Source organism: Leucopleurus acutus, assembly GCF_964270905.1.
Source record: "Leucopleurus acutus genome assembly, chromosome: 10".
In the NCBI taxonomy this organism is placed as follows: Eukaryota; Metazoa; Chordata; class Mammalia; order Artiodactyla; family Delphinidae; genus Leucopleurus; species Leucopleurus acutus.
Window position 1 is genome coordinate 70931218 of NC_139153.1, and position 18268 is coordinate 70949485.

General features: G+C 48.5%; 1 protein-coding gene across 1 annotated transcript in view; it reads right to left on the minus strand.

Annotated features, from left to right (window-relative positions):
* Window positions 1-17787, minus strand: part of LRFN2 (leucine rich repeat and fibronectin type III domain containing 2) — a gene marked incomplete at its 3' end in the record, with an annotated part of 36376 nt that extends 18589 nt beyond the window's left edge. The window contains exon 1 of the mRNA XM_082847621.1: window positions 16376-17787. Within this exon, the coding sequence (XP_082703747.1) occupies window positions 16376-17775 (1400 nt within the window). The 5' untranslated portion in view covers window positions 17776-17787. The remainder of the gene's footprint in view (window positions 1-16375) is intronic.
* Between the last annotated feature and the right edge of the window lie 481 nt (window positions 17788-18268).

Consider the following 18268-nt stretch of genomic DNA (forward strand, 5'->3'; position numbering starts at 1 on the left):
CCTTCAGATGAGGGGCACCCCCGGCCCATGAGGAACTGCCCCAGTCCACTTTGCTCTGGTCAGGCCACATCCAGCATACTGCCCACTGCTGGATCCCACACACGCAGAGGGGTGGCACAACCTGGTACACATCTGAGGCAAGAGACCAGGAGATGTGCCACAGGACACACCCCAGGTCCCTTCCTGCTCCAGGGACAGACATGACAGCCCTTTACCTGTAATCCCTCCCACGTCTCTTCACTGATCGCCCTCCTACTTGACCTTCTGGGTCACCTCCAGGAAGCCTTCCCTGACTGCCCCAGGCTCTCACAGGTTCACACAGCTTATCACAGCTGTAGTATCTGAATCAGTGACTACACAAGTACCTAGTCCTTTACTGCCTGTCTCCCCGGGAAATGTGAGCTGCAGGAGGGCAGGGGTGTCCCATTCTCAGCTGTCTTCCCCGTGAGTGGCCCAGACCCAGCATCATAAATACCTCTTGAATGACTAAAAGTAAAAGGCGAAAATGGACGGTGGCAGGGAGGGAAGATGTTGCATCTGAAAAAAATAGCACTAGGTGAACCATGAGAATTATCTGCAAAAATTAAATAGACATATTATGGAAGAAGAATGAGTTTTATTCCTGATGAGAATGAAGACAGAATCTACGGCTAGGGGGTAGAGGGAGATGGAGTTTGGGGCCTGTAAAAAAAACTTCTTAGCTTAAAGGCACCCAGCAGTGTTCTGGCCTCTTGAATAAAAAAGAGGGCAGGTTCCTGGGTCTGGAAGTTATCCCCACGTGGGGCCAGTCAGCATCCCAAGGAGGTGGTAGGCGTGGGGGTGGTCAGTAGGAAGGGTGGTGGGCATCATAAGGATTCATGAACAAAGGAGAGAGCTGGCCTGGATGACTTTGAACTGCCCCCTTTTCACACTGGACTTTTTTCAGTCTATGAGAGTAGCAAGAACTAGGCCCATTTTAAAGATAGAACAACAGAGTCACAAGAGAGTTTCAACAAATGAACAGCTGAATTGGTCCCCAGACCTTGGCTTTTCCTCCCTCTCCCTGAGCTCTCCCAAGCCCTCGGCAATGTGTCCACACAAGGGAACTAGGCTTTGAGGATGCCTGATGACCCCTTCCTGACCCCCTCTCCCTCCTCCTGTTAAAGCCTCCACTGTGCCCTCCATCATGTCTGCATCCTCTGTTGGCCAGTCCCAGAGGAAACCACTTGAGTGTCTCCCATGGCAAATGCAAAGAAACACATCTCTAATGGTGGGATTTCAGATCTTCTGATCTTTTGTGAAGGCAGTATTTTTGGATGGGATTCTATTCCTAGGCCCACTCTAGGCAGGACGAGGGAGACTGGAGTTTGGGTCTGGACCTGGGCAATCCTTTCCCGACCTCAGGGAGGTAGGCTCCACCCACTCACTTCTTCTGCAGGACAGAAGCTTCTTTCCAGCCCCCCTACCTGAGGGCAAGGACTGCTGAACACCAGCCTAGCCAACCTGAGAATTTTCAAAGCCTCCCTGTTCCACGCAGACCTTCTTTAGATCGATAGTCAAAGCTTGGCGGAAAAGCAGCCTTGGGAACCAGCCCTTGGCACTGGCTCATAGACGGTGGCATTCTGACGGGTGGTAAAAATATCTCTCTGGTGTTCAGTGCCAGCTGCTGCCACCATCTCAGCTTTTAAGATCCTGTCTCCATGCCCAGGACCTCAGCAACCTCCGCACCTGTCCACACACACACCCCAGGAGACAGAACACAGGTCACCCAGCCCCTGACCACTGGCCACCCTCACACCCACAAATGCCACCCCAATTGTTGCAGCCAGGCACCAGCAAAAAAGGCCCTTAAGAGCCACCAGAGAGGGAGATGTATTCTCAGAAATACTGCAGCACATTCCTAATGAGCTAATTAAACAAGAACATAAATAATTACTCCCTATCAGAGTGAGAGGACTTGGGGGGAGGGGGGGTGATGACTGAGGAGCTGGGACAGTGATGGGTGAGCTGTGATGCTCTGGAGGGGGAGATGGGAAACTCCTGTCCACTGTGGCTGTGGGTTGGGCCTCAGGGAGGTTCCCGGGCCAGGGAGATGGAGCCCCAAGGAGTCTGCCAGAAACATCATCACAAAATGCTGCTTTGTTCCCTACCTGAGTGTTTCCTGCTCACTCACGTGCCCACGCCCTGACCTCCCTCCACCGTCATAACAAGCCCAAACGGGAGATTTTGGTGGAAGGGGTCGTTCCCCCCATTTTATGGATGTTGACATTAAGGATCAGGAGGGTCTCAAGACATTGCTAAGACCCCTGAAACCATCCTCTACCTGGTCTCCCTGCTTCCACCCCTGCCCCGATAGTCTCTTTTCCACTCAGCTGTCAGAACTTTCTTTCTTATTAGTCACATCATGCCACTCTCCAGTGTTCAACCACCCAATGGCTCCCATCCCATTCCAGATAAAGTCCAAGGCCTTGCCATGGCCTACGAGGCCCTACATGGTGCAGCCCCATCCAGTTCTCTAACCTCATTCACTGTCACCCTTCCTCCAGACTCGCTGGAGTCTTGCTGCGTCTCCAGCGTCCTACCCTAAGGGCCTTCGCACTTGCTGCTTCCCCTGCATGGCTCTTCCTCTCACTCCATTCAGGTCTCTGTTCCAAGTTCACTCTTTAGAGAGGCCACCTCTGACCACCCATGTAAAACAGCGGCTCCCCAGTCTCTGTCTCCTTACACTACTTATTTTTCTTCCTAGTGCACATTTAAATTTTTTCATCCCTCTCCTCCATAAGAATGGAAGCTCCTTGTAGAAAGCACTTTACCTATCTTGTTCTAACCCTATGGTCTTGACGAGATTCTACCCCAAAGCAGACACAAAGTAAGTATTTACTGATTGAATAAATAAAAGTCTGGATACCAAAAGTGTGGATACCAAAAGTCTGGATACCAAAAGTGTGGTTTGTGCCTAGACTATCCAGTTCCAAATCCAGAGTTTCTCCACCACAGGTCATTTCTCCCCTCAGAACTTGACCATGGTTCCCCACTGCCAACAGGAGAAATCTTGAAGTCAGGAACAGAGCACTGGCTACAAACTCCAGCTCTGCCACCTCCAAGCTGGGGGACCTTGTAAGTCATGTCACCTCCCTATGGCTCAAAGTCTTCAACTGTCAAATGGCAATATCATACCTCACAGGGTTAATGTACCAAATAAGAGAATAACTTACACAGCACATCTTTAAAACCATACCTAGAATGTAGTAAGGGCTCAGTAAATATAGCTATTGTGTGTGACACTCAAGGCCACCCTCTGTCTGCCCTCTTCCATCCTCTCTGAACAAACGTCTTATTATTTCCCTAGACCAGAGGGTCTCAAAGAGTGGCCCCCAGATGGACAGCTCAGCATCACTGCGAGAACGCATTAGAACTGCAGATTCTCCGACCCCACTCCAGACCAAATGAGTCAGAAGCTCAGGGGGGCTGGGCCCTGTATCAGCGTGCTAACAAGTCTGCCAGGTGCTTCTGATGCGTGCTCAAGTCTGAGAACCACTGCACTAGAGACAGCCTTTTCACCAGGTAAGCCAGGTGTGGTAGACTGAGCTGTTGGACCTGGTTCTTCACTTCTCTTTAATAAGATAAAACCTCCACAGCCTTGCCGTGGCCTGACAGTGGGTGATATGCAGGCCCTGCTTGGCCTTGTAACTTGCTTTGGCCCATGGGATTTAGCAGATGTAATGCCAGCAGAGACTTGACATTTACTTCTTCACCTGCCCACTTGCATTTCTGCTATCACCATGAGAAGAACATACTCTGGGTGGCCACTACACCCTACCTGGGCTCCAGAACGAGATCACAAAGATCTAAACCAGACCCAGAGCCTGGAGCCCAGCCCAGCTGAGACCAGGTGAACTCCAACTAACCTGCAGACCCACAAGTAAGAAGATTCAATAGGTTGTATGTCACGTAGATTTTGAACTTGTTTGTCACGCAGCACTATTGTGGTGACACTGACTAATATACTGGGGCTCTCAGGGGTCCTTGACCAGGCCTGATCATTCCTGCCTCGGCCCCTTTATTGCTTCCACCTAAAACAGCTAACCCCTCCCCTCTTCCTTCCAAATCCCACCTACTCCCCCGGACACAGCTTATACCTCACTCCACCTGCTCCCAGAAGCTCTGCCCCATCCAGCCACAGAATACACCCCTCCCAACCCAGGCATGTGAATGCACTTCCATTAGCTCATGAAAAAGCTCAAGTGTATCAAGTTCACCAAGCAAATTCATTTACATTTTCACCTTTTGGGTGGCTAATTACTAAGCTGAAATGCCCCTTAACTTAGTATCATCACTAACTAATTACCTGGTTAGAAGGTTAAGGGTCTTATAGTTCTGTGTGATGTTTAATTTCTGAACAAGTACCTTCCTGACGATGCAACAGTAGTTAGTTCCCACCCACAGCATCAGCCCTGCAGCCACAGCACAAGTGGGAGCCCGTCTTTGGAGCCCACCCCAGCTAGAAATAGCTCTCCTTTGTAAATAGTTAATGAGCTTGTTCATGCGTGTTGCATGTCTCCATTGCCCTGCTTTCACCTTGGGCTGGCATATCAGAGTCTGGTTTTGTCTGATTCTGTGGGCTCACCACCCCCCACCACCTCTGAGGCTCTGAAGATGATGGGCATTAATCTGACTTCATGTTTGGAACCCTTCTGTCACCTACGGGGTGCCCACTCTTGTCACACACACACATGCCGGACCACAGGCCTAATTGGCAAGGACTCAGACATCCCTCTTGGCTTCTCTCTCTGTCTCAGTGTCTCTAGAGATGAGCAAAGAGCACTCACAGAGTGGCAGAAAATCAGCCCAGATCACCTTCCTTCCCAGGCTGGCCTCAGCTAAACTACACACTGGCTACTGGCTCCCGGGATTCTGTGGGCAGGTGCCAGGAGATGTGGATGACACAGACGCTTTCACCCGTATGGCTCTGTGGCAGTTGCACTCCTGCCCAACATCCATCCTCTTCTTCTAACTCCCCTGCAGAGCCCTGATTTTATTTGGGAAAGCAACATGCCTGAGCAAATGACCAGCTTTCTCGGGCTCTGACGTGGTCTGAGGAAATACAATGAGATGGAAGCAGGAGTCATCGGGTGGGACTTCTGGGGGACTCTTTAAAGGGGCTGACTCATCCAGAAGGTTGGTACCTGTCTTAGTTGGGCTTTCCCGGGAGCAGACTCTAAGATGAAGATTTGAGTGCCAGTAGTTTATTTGGGAGGTGGGCCCAGGATTCTCTGGAATGGGGAAGAAAGGCCAAACAGGCTGTTTCGCTAAGCAACTTACCCTTGCGAGCAGTCTGGGCTCAGTCCTACTGGGACCCTCTGGGAGACAGCACAGAACATACCTCAGCTGTCCTTCTTCTTTCCCCCTGGGGGAGGAAGCTGGGGTATTGATCCTCCAACTCCCTCTGGCATAGGGTGGGGCTGCTCCTGGGGACGCCAACTCTCCTGCACTTCAGCTGCCCTCCCTGTGGGCTGGGCACACCTGAGGAAGTCCCAGAGGGAAGGGTCAGTGAGCCACATGTTGAAGGCTGCAACTGACCTAAGAAGGAGCTTCAGTCCCTGAGGTCCATGGAACTCCCATACCAGCCCTGAGCTATATCCCTCTGGAATTCCATTACATGACAGAAACAAACCCCCAATTTTGTCAAACCACTACAGTCAGATCTTTGCTACGAGAAGCACTTCACACTATCTGAAGATGCTCTTCACGTCTTACATCTTTTATCATTTCACAACATCCTTGTGAGTTATTATCACCCCATTCCGCAGATGAGAAGCTTGAGGCTCAGAGAAGGAAAGGGAGGGGGATAAGAGACCACGTCTGGAGCCCTGGATTCGATCCTCCTGGTATTAATCACTAAGCCTCAGCTGGGGGGTAAGAAAAATGACTCCAGCAACTAAAATGCACAGGATGCTTTTGTTTCCTAAATGTTTCACATACTTTATCTCTTTGGAGATAACCCCATTTGAAGGGGTTTGTATTTCAATGTTATAGACGAAGCAAAGTCTCAGAGTGGTGAGATGACCAGGGCAAGGTAGAGCTGGATGGGAAGCCAGGTCTCCTGACTTCTTCCCTCACCAGAAGTTCAGAGACCAAACCCCAGCTGTGGGATTTACAGCGGCTCTGCCCACCAGTACGGCCTGTTCCCTAGGTACAACGGCCCAATGCTGAACACACATCAGAGTCACCGGGGGAGCTTTAACAACACGGATGCCTGGGCCCCACCCCAAGCTGACTCAGGATCCCTTGGAGAGAGGATACAGCTCCCCATGGATTCCGGTGCACAGCTAGGCTTGGGGAACACTGGGGTGGTGGGAAACCTCAGGCTCCAGGTCAGAATGCCTGGGTTTCACACTTCCCCCACCCACAGTTCTCCAGGAGCTGTTACGAGGCTGAAAGGAGCTGGCTGCTGTGAACGTGTTTGGGGGAAATTCTAGTTGTCAGATGAGTGTTTGTGTTTGGTGTCATTCTGATGGCTGCCACCACCAGCATGATCCCCAAGTCCCAGACACTCCTCAAGCCTAACCCCTCCCTCTGTAAACCTTCTTTGGTAATTTCCTGGTGAGAAATAAGTAATACCCCCACCCGCACCCCCAAACCAACCAAATGTATATAAAATTAACAAGGAACTGGTTCTCTGGTTCTCACTTACTAGAGGGGGAAAAGCCACATTCCAAAAGAAAAGTAGACTGGATGCGCAATTCTACTCCCTTTACTCCTGCTAATTATTTCTCCCTTCGAAGATGTCTTCCGACAGAACTTTTTGAGAATAAAGAGTGAATGACAAGTAGAGAATCTAGTCACTTCTGAACAGATGCCCTGAAGGTTTTTGAATCTGAGTGGAGTCATCTTCTTGTGCAGAGCAGGAGGGGCAGGATGATAAAATGGTGATATGATTTGAGATGCTCTTGGAAGGCACCCCTGAAAAACGTCTCTCCTATGCACAAACTTGCTGTGGGTTTTGAAATTCCACCATTAGAGATTCACTCCTTTGGGGTTTTCAGAGTTTCCAATTGAACTGCGAAGATTTCTGAAAGGGATGACACCTTATACTTTGATCTCTTAAAACTCTATCAGATTGTTTTCCTAATTTACAGTTCTCTTAGAGTAAAGTTTTGAAGAATGGAGCCACAAGAAGAAGCCTGGAGAACAGGGACAAAAAGAGGGGGCTAAGAAAGGAAAGTGGACAGGCTCCTAATAACAATAAGTAATGACATGTATCCTGTACTTCACAGCTGACTATGAAAGATGCACTTTCAAATAGGTGATCTCATTCAGTTCATGCCACTGTCTATATAACATATGCAGAAAGGAATCTCTGTTCCCATTTTACACACAAGAAAACAGAGACTGACAGTGACGCAGTGTTTTGCCCATGATCCCAAGACTAGTAAATGGTAGAGTTAGGGTGCAAACTCAGGTTCTAGAAGTGCCAGCTGCCTCTTTGTCTTCTGTATATTACTGGCAGTGCATTGTGCCTAGTTTTAAAAAAACTGCATTTCCCAGCCCCCCTTGCAGACATGTGTGGCCATAAGAGATATAAGCAGAAGTTATTGGGTAGAGTTTCAGAGAACCTCTTCCCCTTTGCCCTCTGGCTCTTCTGCTTTTTATCTTTCCTGCTGTATAGAAAGGAGATGTGAAAGCTAGAGTGCCGGCAGCCATTCTGCACCATGAGGGAACCTTCAGGACAGAAACTGTGTGCTGAGGATGGCAGAGCAGAGAGGTAGGAGCTGGGCCCTTGGTGGCCATGCTTCCCAGGAACCCAGGCTAAACTCTCTTCCACTGGACTTCTCTTACACAAGAGACATAAACCCTTATGAACTTAAATCTCATTAGGTTTAGTTTTCTATCCATCCTAATTGCCACGGCTAGGCCTTAGAAATGTGGGGAAAGCAACTAAAGCTGGAAGAGAAAATCTCAGCAGACTCCCAGTGGGTTACCCCATCCTTCTGAGAAAAAGAAGTTATAGTTGGTGCCCCCCAGCCCAAGTCTCCAGCCTTAAGGAAAACTCCTTGAGGTATCAGTGAGATGTGCCCCACAGCATGGTACCTGGCATTGGATGTAGGACACCACATTTCTAGTCTTTGCTTTGTGGAACCTTGGGAAATCCACTCAATTCATTAAAGACTTAGTTTCACCATCTATAAAATGGGTATAATATTTGTCCTGTCCATCTCCACTTGTGGACATCAGATTTCTATTGTCAAGCAATGTAAAAGAAATTTAGAAAAATATAAAACCCAAGGCAGGCTGATCTGGCTCTGACCAGGGAGTTGCCAGGGATCTTTCTATCCCACATGCCCCAATTTCCTCCTTCACACCTTTTTTTCCTCTGCCTGTCAGGGTTCAATCCACTGTTTCAGGAGAAGCTGAGATGTCAAAGCAGCAGCTGAGTCAAAGAAACTTCCCCCCTGCATAGGTGTCAGGTTTTGCATATGGCATGACCCTTCCTTTAGGGAGCACCTGTCCCTAGCAGTTTCTTCCCATATCCACAAGATCGCAGGTTCATCAGTAAATTTCCCTCCACCCCAAGGTGGAGAGGGCTACATTTTCATGGGGTAGGGGGACCAACTGAGGTGTTGATTCATAAGATCCTGATGGGGTAGAAACTGGCTGAATCTGCCATTTTATTTTTTCCCCAGAGGGGAAACAGAGCTACAGTTAAAAAAAAAAAACAAAAAAACAATGCCCTAACCCCAGCCCTGCAAAACTCTGTGGGGTGGTTCAGTCTCCCCCAAGGTGGGGAGTGTGTCTGACAATCATGGAAGAATATGGCATGGAAAGGGGGGTCTGAAGATAATTGGGGGTCGGGGCATGGAATGCTTACTATCTTCTACTACCTTCAGGTCTCTTGCCTCATAATCCCTCACGGTTTCTACACGGAATTGATGACAACAGACTAAGCTGCACGAAGACAAGGCTGCATCCTGGCTAATTCCACACTGTGCTATAGAAGTATGCTGGCTGTTCCCCTGGCCCTCCTGGGGACTGTTCCAACATCATGCCTGGAGGCAAGTGTTTGTGAATGTCATTTGGGCTGCTAATGACATGCAGGGCACTTAACTTACCATGTCACACGGGGGATGAAGCAGAGCTGGGATGGGCTTCTGCTTTCTCATGCACGAGGGGAGGCCCCCTTCTTTCTGACTCCCCTCTCGCCATCCTTCCTCTTCCCCTCAATGACTCCTCCCCACCCCCCTGACACTGCCCCCATTAATGCCAGCCACTTCCTGAAAGGGCAGGCCCTGGGGCAGACAGATGCGGGAGCTGGCCCTCCCCAGTCACACGGGAAACAGGCCAGGCCCCACTTGTGGACTGTACGTGTCCAGCATGACGCAGGGCTGCCGGCAGGGCTCAGCCGTGTGTACTCAGGGAAGGCAAATGGCTTGGGAAGTCAGCAAAAACCATTAGATAATTAGGGAGCTAATTATCTGATTTAAAAAAATAAAAGCGAGACACTATTTCATAGCCAAATTCAAATCCTGAGTTATCCATGGCTTGGAATTAGCCATGTCTCTGCTCCCCCTTCCTGGTATATAGAATGGAACCTGATGTTTCAGACACAGCTCACAACCCCCAGGGCTTCTGTAGGCCCATGGTGTTGGTCAATGGTGACCTGTCAATGACGTATCCAATCTGGCTGGACAACTGAGCCTCCACCAAGGTCCCTGTCTGTGGCCTCAGGCCTCAGGGCTTAAACCCCTATGAGACAGGGCACCCTAACCCTGGGAGGCAAGATGCCATGTGGCCCCAGCTGGCTAAAGCAGGTGGATTTAGCAAGTGTGGTAACCATACTGTCTTGATCATGGGATAATAAGAAAACAGAGCCATAGACCATCAGGGTAGGCTCACTTAAGTCAAATGTTACAGTTAGGCTGACCACTCAGCATCCCTGGCATGGAGTTAGCCGGGTTCTGCTTGAACCCTTCTGGTACGGGCAGCTCACTACTTTATGGCAGCCCTTGCTTATTCTGCTGTTGGGCAGCTCTGATGTTCATTTCCATTCTGTTCAGTTCACCAGGTGTTGACTCAATAGCTGTTGTAGGCCAGGACTTACTAGGAGCTAGGGATCCACAGATGAGTAGGTATGAATAGCACATGCTAGAGAGGAAGAAAGACACAAGCCAAATCATTTTGCAGCCAGATGGAGAGCAATGAGAGAGGTAGGTACAGACGCGGCTATTGGAAATTTTTTATTGTAATGGGTCAGTGCCTGCTTTCGTATGTGTGTGTGTGTGTGTGTGTGTGTGTGTGTGCGTGTGTGTTCCTCTCTCCTACTCATACATTCTTTGAATAAATTAAGGGATATATGACTCCTTTCCCAAATCCTGTCATCTCCAAGGTAACCTCTGCCCATCTCACAAGATTCTAGAATCCCATTCTCATCAACGGATCTCTGGATATATTGCCATTGGTAAAGATAATCTCTTGAGACTCTGTCATCCTGTATTAAATGTGTTACAGCTCTACTCCGACCAGCTTGAATGATTCAGTGATTAAAATCGTAACCTCCCATGATCTGAGCACTTCACCTCTGTTAACACAACCCAAAATTACAGGAGTCTTTTGGCAGCTCCATCACCTTGCGGCCATGATGTCCTTGAGATCAGCTAAAACTCTGAGCCGATGCCACACAAAACTCCAGTCAACCCAGATGTGCCTCACCTTGAACTCATGCAGTTGAGTTTTTGAACCGAAAGAGAATACATATTTTCTGTGTCATCATCCATGTCAATAAGAAAACATACTGAGCAGTACAGCATGGGGGCAGGTATGGGCACAAGGCAGAGGCTTTCTCCCATGCTCACATCAATTTGTTAAGCAACCTGATTACTTGACCAGTTACAAGTCCACTTCACCAGTTCACACATCTCCATTTTGGCCCAAACACAGGGTAAGATTTTTGTCAAGTGGCCTTTACAATTGTGATGTGCTCTGTTTACGGCAGTGAGTCACAGCCATAGAAACTCCTAGGATGTTTTCCAACAGCATCTATCACCCCAGAGGTTCTGGCCCACTTCCCCCTTGGAGATGCATAGGGGTGAGGGTCTCGTGGAGAATCCTGTGTCAGGAGGGATGTCACTGAGGAGGGCTGCCCTCGTGAATGACAAGGAGGCAGATTGAAAGAACTACTGGGTCACAAACTAGTGAATATAACAAAAAAGAAACAGACTCACAGATATAGAGAACAAACTAGTGGTTACCAGTGGGTGGGAGGGGCAAGATTGGGATAGGAGATTAAGAAGTACAAACCATTATGTTTAAAACAAGCTACAATGATATATTGTACAACACAGGGAACATAGCCAGTATTTTGTAGAAACTATAAATGGAATATAACCTTTAAAAATTGTGAATCAGGGCTTCCCCGGTGGCGCAGTGGTTAAGAATCCGCCTGCCAATGCAGGGGACACGGGTTCGAGCCCTGGTCCTGGAAGATCCCACATGCCGCGGAGCAACTGAGCCCATGTGCCACAACTACTGAGCCTGCGCTCTAGAGCCCGTGAGCCACAACTACTGAGCCCATGTGCCACAACTACTGAAGCCCGTGTGCCTAGAGCCCATGCTCCGCAACAAGAGAAGCCACCGCAATGAGAAGCCCGTGCACCGCAACAAAGAGTAGCCCCTGCTCGCCGCAACTAGAGAAAGCCCATGCACAGCAGAGAAGACCCAACGCAGCCAAAAATAAATAAATAAAATAAATTTATTAAAAAGAAAAGTTGTGAATCACTATGTTGTACACCTGTAAATTATGTAATATTGTACATCAACTATACTTCAATTAAGAAAAAAAGAAAGAAATACTGGGTCATAGTGTCCCCTGAAGACAGCTGAATACTTGGGCAGGATTTGTCCCCTGGGAACCCATGCTGGGTCCTGGCAATCAGCATTCTTTGCTAAGGGCTTATAGCCATCTGTTGAGCAATTCTGCCCAGCCTAGCATCCTATGCTCTATGGGGTCTAGTCTTCAAAAGGAGACTATCCACCCTTTTCCCATCTTGGGCACTTCTCTTTCCCTCCATGCTGTCTCAGGCCCACCCCCATGGGCTTGGGAAACTCAGCTAGTGTCCTCTAGTCCTGGGATGTGACCCTTTGGGTACGTGTGATGTGTCTCTGTTGGCCTTGGTTTCCTCCTTGAGTATTGGTCTTGCCTTTCCCATGTTGCCTGGATTCCAGTTCTGTCTCTGCTACTTTCCATGTAACACCTTGGGCGAGTTTCTTATATGGGAAGTGGAATAACAATAGTTCTCACCTCCTGGGGTTTTGAGAAAACTCAATGAGTTAGTACCCATAGGGCCCTCAGAATAGCGCCCAGTTCAAGTAAGCTCTCAGCGCAGATGTGTACCATTATTGCTGGCCCTGTTCTTGCCGGGGAAGGTGGAGGCCAATTGGAAACTGTGCAGCTTTCCCTGTGGCTCTTGTCTAGTCCTCCTGCAGCCTCCTTCCTAACCAGCACATTTGTCCTTCCTGCTGTGAACATGGATTAAGAGCCCTGCCCTCTGTACAGTGTGTGCTCCTCTCTAATATTCATCTTTGGATAGAAGCCTTTCTGCCCCTCTTTTGTACACATCCCTGTTGAAGGGATGTTGAAGGCCCAGCATGTCACAGAGCCACTGTGCAGCCCACTGGTGTCTCTTCTTTCTTATGGGGACAGTTTGCTTTCTAAAAATCCACTGTATCCTTCTTGGAGTCTCCCATTGGTCCTAACAGCCAGCTTCACTGTTAGGGTGAGGGCAGCACAGCCATGGTGGCTAAGTCTAGGCACTGAAACCAGAGGCCTGTGTTCAGATCAGTCCTGCCTTGTTCTGGCTGCACAACCTTGGGAGAGTTTTAATTCTCTTGGTCTTTTATATTTCTTGGTATGTCCAGGAGATTTAAATGAGATATTTACTTCTTGGAAAGCTACATTGAAACCCACAGTAAGCTGGCAATAATGTTGTCTGGTGATTGCTGTTACTATTATCGGGCTACAGACTCACGCTGTCCTTTTTCTCTAAATTTTGGAAATCCAACTTCTTAAAGACTGAATTGCATATCTAACCATACTCTTCCCGTTTCTCGCCCAGGATGGCAGACAAGATAATGGTCTCAACTCTCACCATTACTGTTACTACAACCATCACTATTGCTAATAACAATAATAATAATTTGTATTCCTTGAACACTTACTATTACGTGACTGCACTGTTTGGAGAGCTTTCCATGCGGCTTCTCTTCTAATCTTCAAGACCACAATAAGGGGAAATCTGCATTGTTATCTGCATTTTTTCCCTAAGATTTCTGATGTTTCCATTTACTTCATTTTATTGCACGTTGCTTTATTGCACTTTGCAAATATTGTTTTTTACAAATTGAAGATTTGGGGCAACGCTGCATTTAGGAATTCTATAGGGGATATTTTTCTAACAGCATTTGCTCACTTCATATCTGTGTCACATTTTGGTAATTCTCGCAAAATTTCAAACATTTTCATTATTGTTCTATTTGTTATGGTGTCTGTGATCAGTGATCTTTGACATTACTACTATGACCCACTGAAGGCTCAGATGATGGTTGGCATATTTTAGCAATAAAGTATTTTTTAATTAAAGTTTGTACTTTTTTTAGACATAATGCTGTTATACACAATAGCCTACACTATAGTGTAAGCATAACGTTTATATGCACTGGGAAACCAAAAAAAGTCATGTGACTCGCTTTATTGCAATATTCACTTTCTTGGCGTGGTCTGGAAACCAACCCAAAATATCTCTGAGGTGTGCCTATATTTCTATCTATAAAGCCAGCGTCTCTAGGATCTCAATCACCAAATAAAAGCACTTTGCATTCAGCTTTGAGTGACTTCAGAAGTATACCTCCGATCCCTCCCGTGGCCCTCGGAGGGTTTCTGAGACCCCCAGGGAGGGGTACCATCTTGGCCACCTTGGCTTGCTGCCACCTTGATGCCAGTATCTCCCCCTCACAAACTGCATGTCCCTTCATCCTGCGCCTTTGCAAACCTCAGAGCTGGTAGCTTTTTGCCTTTACACTTTATATCAAAGTCGAAACCATATAATAAATTCACAAGTGAAGAAATATACTTATTTTCAAAAGGTCAACCTCACAAGGTATCAAAGAAATGCAAATTAAAGCAAGGTCCATTTTTCACCTATGAGATTGGCAAAAATGAAAGTAATTATATATTCTATAATTGGCAAAGGTGCGGTCAAAATGGGCACTGTCACCTTCCACCGGTGAGAGGATAAATAAATGTTTATATCCAATGTATAAAGGTTATAATTTACCCGTGAAACCAGTGATTCAACCCTTAAGAAAATATGCTAAGGAAATCACTGAAGTTGCACAAATGTATTTATGTACAAAGATACATCCATTGCTGCATTACTTTTTTTTCTTTGCTGCATTACTTTTAATATTGAAAACTGGAAACAACCTAAATGTCCAACAATAGAAGACTGATTAAATAAATTACGGTGTAGCCAAATGAAAAGTACTTTTAATACCATGGGATCTAAGCAAGCTACAATGTTGAGTGGAAAGAATTAAGAAACACTAGACACACTAGATTGATCATAAGTATTATTTTGAACTGAAATAAAACTTAGAGGCCAAATGCTCCTGGTTAATTTTGAGTGGTGGGATTACAGGTCATTTTTTTCTCTCTCTTTATCATTTTGTCTATGTTCCAAATTTTCTACAGAGACTATTACTTTTATAAGTAGGAAAAATATATATGCAGCTTGTTTAATTTCATATATATATGAATACATAACATATATTGTTTCATTTCATATATATATATATATATATATATATATATACATATGACATGCATATACTTCAGTTAAGTTCTAATGCTGTTTTCTCTACATCCTGAGAATGAAGCTGTTCTCCAGACAAGCTACACATATGACGCCAGGTAAGGGAAGTTCCTTGGCTCCTGCAGCTTCCATGGTGTACCCACCCTCCATATCATGGACTCCATTTGGTGAATAAATGCCTTCCTTTCCCCACAGCTTCCCATCCAGAGACCGATTCATCAACTGAGAAAGTCAGAGTTGGAAGAAACCTCATTGACAGATCAAGGTTCTTGACCTCTCTTGTACCATGGACGCTTCAGCTGTCTGGTGAAGTATATGGGATCCCCTCTCAGAATAATCATTTTAAATGCATACAATAAAACACACAGATTTCAAAAGAAACCATGCATTCCTTGAGCTGTAAGATTCTAGGCCATGTCTGTCATGTTCAACACAAGCTGAGGCTGGCCAAGGAGGAAACACACCTGTGGTCAGCCCCCGACCGTTTGGCCTGGACCCATCATCTGTGGGCACCTCCCTCCCTCCGAAAAACGTAGGCAATTCTGTTGCAGCTTTTCAGTCTTAATCTCCCTTTCTATCAGCCTAGGAAATGGCCCTTTGATTATCACAGAAGGAGATGAACATCAATGTCTCCATTTCCAGATGAGGAGACTGACACCCAGAGTGGTGAGGACAGGTGGGCAGGATGGCCCCACCTCTAGTATTCAGTAGGCTCACATGACCTGCTCTGGTTAATCAGAGCTCATCCAGGGCTTCTGAGGGACCAACTGGGACATGAACGCTCTTCTCCTTCTAGGGCTGCCTAGAGGAAAGATGTTGTCTGAGGATGAAGCCAAACCAGAAGAGAGATGAAACTTAGGGAAGCTAAGAAACTGAGAATGCAGGATGTTTGTGGGGCCTTTGATCTACCCTGAGGCAGGTCCCCAAGTTTTCAATTACATGAGCCAACACATTACCTCTCCCTTTTTCTTTTTTTCAGCCAGTTTGAATTGAGTTCAATTACCTGCTGACCAAGTCAGGTGCAGATTATCCCCATTTTACAGATGAGGACAACTGAGGCAAGGCAAGAGAATTAAATGACTACCAAGTGGCAGAGTGACGATCTGAATTTTACACCTCCTGACCTTAACCGTGACTGCCTACAAGTCCAGGTGAAGGTCAGGTTCATCCCTCCTTGAAGGAGTCAGATTCTTTGGCTCATTGTTATTGTGTGCCCTCCATCTGAGGCTCAAAACAGAAAGATCTGAGGCTCACAGCCACGAGCCCACCTACCACAGTCACGGCCCTGGGAGGCACGGTCCTCCGACATACACATCTCTTTGGGCTGCCCATGTGGGGTCCCGTCTTCTTAAACTTGTAGGTAATGTTCATTCTACTTCCTCTCACCTGCACAAATGGCGCAGTTTGTCCCCAGAATCCCACAGCCACCTCTGGGGAGGTGGGGCATAGGTGGGAACAGCTCAAAACCCTCCCCATCATTTCCTCCTGGCCCAGCCAGACACCTCCCTGTGTTGCCGCAGTCCCGGGCTCACCTGTAAATCAGTACCTCATCGTCGGAGCAGTTGTACTGCAGCTGGTACATCTTCACCCGGGGGGCGGACTTGCTGACCGACCACTTGACCAGGGCCGAGGTGGTGGTCACATCGGACACGAGCACAGCCCGTTCCGGGGGGCTTTTGGGAGGCTCCCCGCCCCCACTACCTCCACCTCCCCGGCTGGTCTTGCTGGAGCCAGTGATGTCCGAGAGGCGGGACTTGGGGGACGCCGTGCGGCTCGTGCTATTGCTGAGGTGTGGCAGCTGGACAATGGAGACCTCCACTGTGGCCGTGGCCTCCCCAGCGGCGTTGGCAGCGATGCAGGTGAAGGCACCGCTGTCCTGAGACGTGGTGATGAGGATGTCCAGGGTGCCATTGTCATACACGGCAGTCCTGGAGGAGTTCCCCACCAGGCGGTCATCGGGGGCCACCCAGTGGATGAGGGGGCTGGGGTCCCCAATGGCCTTGCACTTGAGTGTGGCCGCCTGGCCCTCCAGGACCAGCAGCTTGTGCGTGTGCTGGGTGATGAGAGGCGGTTCGCACACAAACTCCTCCTCACGCACGTGCCAGAAGTAGCGGCCCTTGAGGCCCCCCGGGGAGCCACAAGTCTCCAGGTCATCGTCCCGCTCGAGCCTCCGCAGCCAGAGAAGCTCGCAGTTACAATGCAGTGGGTTTCCCCCAAAACTAAAGGACAGGGGTGGAGCGAAGGGCGTGGCCGTCAGGGCGGAGGCCTGGGAGTGGGCGAAGATGGGGTCCGGGGGCAGCTTCTGCAGCCGGTTGGAGGTGAGGTCCAGGCGGGCCAGTTTCTGCAGGTCGGTGAAGGTGCCCTCGGTGATGTGGTCCAGCAGGTTGTGGTCCAGGCTCAGCTGGTGCAGGTTGACCATGCGCCTCACGGAGCCCCAGGGCAGGCCGTGGAGGTTGTTGTAGGAGAGGTCCAGATCCTCCAGCGTCAGCAGGAAGTCCTCGAAGGCCTCGTCTGCGATGCCTCCCAGCTGGTTGTTGTTCACAATGAGGTGCTGCAGGTTGACCAGGCCCCGCAGCGTGTCCTCCCCGAGGCTGGGCAGCCGGTTGCTGTCGAGGTGCAGGGAGCGCAGGCTCTCGAGGTCCAGGAAGGAGAAGGGCTGGATGTGGCTGATGGTGTTCCTGGACAATGTCAGGTCCACCAGCCCCGTCATGTTGGCGAAGTCCTGGCGGCCGATGTGGATGATAAAGTTGCCGCCCAGACGCAGCTCCACCGTCCGCCGGTCGATGTCAGGGGGTACGAAGAGCAGCCCCTTGGAGGGGCACAGGGTCCCCAGTGACTCAGACAGGTTCTGGCAGACACAGTACTTGGGGCAGGCGTCGACCACGGTAAACGCCATGACAAACGCCAGCAGGCCACCAAGCAGGGTCTCCATGGTCTGGTCACTCAGGCCACGGCGCCTGGAAGGGAGGGACACAAGGTCAGGGTCAGGAGGCGACTTCCTAAAGCCCAGGCCCAGAGCTTCCTCCCTCACATCCACCCCCTGCCTTGGGGAGCAGTAGAGTAGCATCTGCTCACGCAGGTGTAATCTCTTCAACCAGTCCCTCCAATACAATTCCACTTTTTCCTTTCTCCTTAGCTCTTATCACCTTGGAACAGACTATTTAATTACTTATTAATTATGTTTATGGAATAGTTTCTATCTCCCTCACTAGAATGTCAGTTCCATGAGGGCAGGTACTTTTGTCTATTTTGTTAATTGCTATAACCTGCACATCTAGCACAGTGCCTGGAACATAGTAGATGCTCAATAAATATTTGTTGGATGGATGCATGGATGGATAATTCCATACCAGTGGTTCGTCGAATAATCATTGGATTTGAAAAGTGTTTTATGGCTGGATTTTGAAGTGGTTTTGCCTTCTTAA